Source organism: Alligator sinensis, unplaced genomic scaffold (assembly GCF_000455745.1).
Source record: "Alligator sinensis unplaced genomic scaffold, ASM45574v1 scaffold1301_1, whole genome shotgun sequence".
NCBI lineage: Eukaryota > Metazoa > Chordata > Crocodylia > Alligatoridae > Alligator > Alligator sinensis.
In genome coordinates, this window is record NW_005842575.1 from 328,853 (window position 1) to 330,978 (window position 2,126).

Here is a 2,126-nt window from a genome sequence, read left to right on the forward strand (position 1 = left end):
ATAAAACAAGAAATCCCACTGGTCTAAATTATCCTGGAGTAAAATTGTTTCCAGTGAATGTGAATAAAAAATAATTAAAGAATACACCCCCTTCTGGAAAGCCTGAACAGGTTTAAATACAACTTTCTGGATATTTATGTATCAAAAATAGTTTCAAACAGACTTTGTACTCACTTGCTTTGTGTCAGGTCAACAACAATGAGATCTTTTTCCAGTAACACAACTACAGCATAGGGGTCTTGAAATTCTAGAAGTAAGAAATGAAACATAACATTTATAAAACAGTTTTTCCACCAGACATTTTAATTAAATTAACCAAATCATGTAATCCTTTTACTAAACAATTACTATTTGTTAAGAGTTTTGCAAAAGAAGCCTGAACAACTAGAAAACTTATCTGCAAACTGGAAAGTATGACCTTTGATTAGAGTCAGACACTAATGGGAAAGGACCATGATGACAAGTGGCTTTGGGAAAGTATTTGTTAAAAACACATTGAGACAGAAACAGCATGGTAAATTACAGCATGCTAACATGGTATTGAATGGACAGGAAAGGAGTACAGAAGAGGTTCTCTTTGATGTCTTAGGAAACCGTATGTTAACCCATCATTAAATCCAATTATCAGTAGAATGGGTATTGATGTTTTGCTATGGACAGAGATTATCTAAAGCTTTATTCTTTGCAGCTGATTCAGCTTATTTGATAATGCATGGTGCACCCATTCCCAATGGTGTATCCCTCAGACCTCAAAAGAAGAGATTCACTAGGTCCACTATTTAAAATGTGTAAAGGGAGCATGAATGAGGAAACAATGTTAACAGAGGTACGCAGTAGAGATGGAAGGTGAAGAAAGAGGTGCAGCTGTGCTACAGGTAGAGTTGGGCAGAGTCAGACTGCATGGAGCTGAAAAAGAGATGTCAAAGATTTAGGTTTGCTCCTCCATTCCTAACATACCAAGATGCTCTTACAGGAGCAGACTCTGGTCTTTCAACCACTTTTAAACCACTTCCTTTGACAAAAGCTCATTTTCATGTATGTTACCTATCATTCTGGAATTCAAATTCTGGTATTCTAAATTAGAAATTTATTTACAGGTGTTGAGTTAAAAATCATGGAAAACTTTAAAGGAGAGAAAACAAAGTGTTTCAGCACAGGAGGGGAAAACTATTTATACCTACTCCCTATTATTATTTCTTATCTTTTTGCTGGGAAATGTTTTTCATAGTTAAAGGATACTTGGCCTAAAATTTTTTCTACAGCTATTAGGCCTGTGTTAATAGGGAAGTATTTGATTCAGATTTGGCTGATTCAGAGGCTGATTTGATTCAGAGATTTGGATCACTGTCCCAAATCGATTTGGCCGAATCCATTCTGGAAGATTCAGTGCTGATTTGGAGAGATTCGGATCGGACGGGGAGCGGCAGGCACAGCCAGCTGGCTGCAGGTTCTCGCACAGCTCCTCTGACTGTGCTTGCCTTTCCCCAGGTTGGGGGAGCCGTGGGAGAAGCCCCCATGGCTGCCCTGCCCAGCCCAGCCCCATCGCCCTCCCCGCCCCAGCCTAGTCCCAGCACTTCAAAAAAAGAAAAGAAAAAAGCCCCGCACTCACTGGATCTGACAGTGGTGATTGGAGCCTCTGGGCACTTGTGGCAGAGCCCCCCCGCGAAGCGTAGGGCAATGAGGATCAATCCCCCCCTGCCTGGCACCTGTGCAGCAGCTGCCCCATGGCACAGGTGCAGCGTGGCTCAGCAGGGCGCCACGCGCTGTCTGGGAGCTGGGGCTGCTGGGGCCAAGTGCTGCCAGGCTCCACCTGACATGTGGAGCCACCCCAGCTCCCAGACAGTGCACAGCACCCTGCTGAGCTGTGCTGCACCCGTGCCATGGGGCAACTGCTGCATGTGTGCCAGGTTGGGGGGGCAATCCCCGCTGTCCCCCACTGCCCCATGCTGCACAGGGAGGCTCTGCCACGAGTGCCCAGACACCCCAATCGCCACTGCTAGACCCAGTGAGTGCAGGGCTTTTTTCTTTTTTTTAAAGTGCCAGGAGGCTGGAGCTGGGCGGGGGATGGGGCCAGGCAGGGCAGCCATGGGGGCTTCTCCCACAGCTCCTCCAGTTGTGCCCGCCTC

At 45.7% G+C, this 2,126-nt stretch overlaps 1 protein-coding gene across 1 annotated transcript in view; it reads right to left on the reverse strand.

Annotated features, from left to right (window-relative positions):
- The window catches only part of STXBP5L (syntaxin binding protein 5 like), a 253,207-nt gene that overhangs the window by 155,328 nt on the left and 95,753 nt on the right, over nucleotides 1-2,126 (reverse strand). Inside the window, exon 10 of the mRNA XM_025214254.1 lies at nucleotides 175-247. Coding sequence (XP_025070039.1) covers nucleotides 175-247 — 73 coding nt within the window. The remainder of the gene's footprint in view (nucleotides 1-174; nucleotides 248-2,126) is intronic.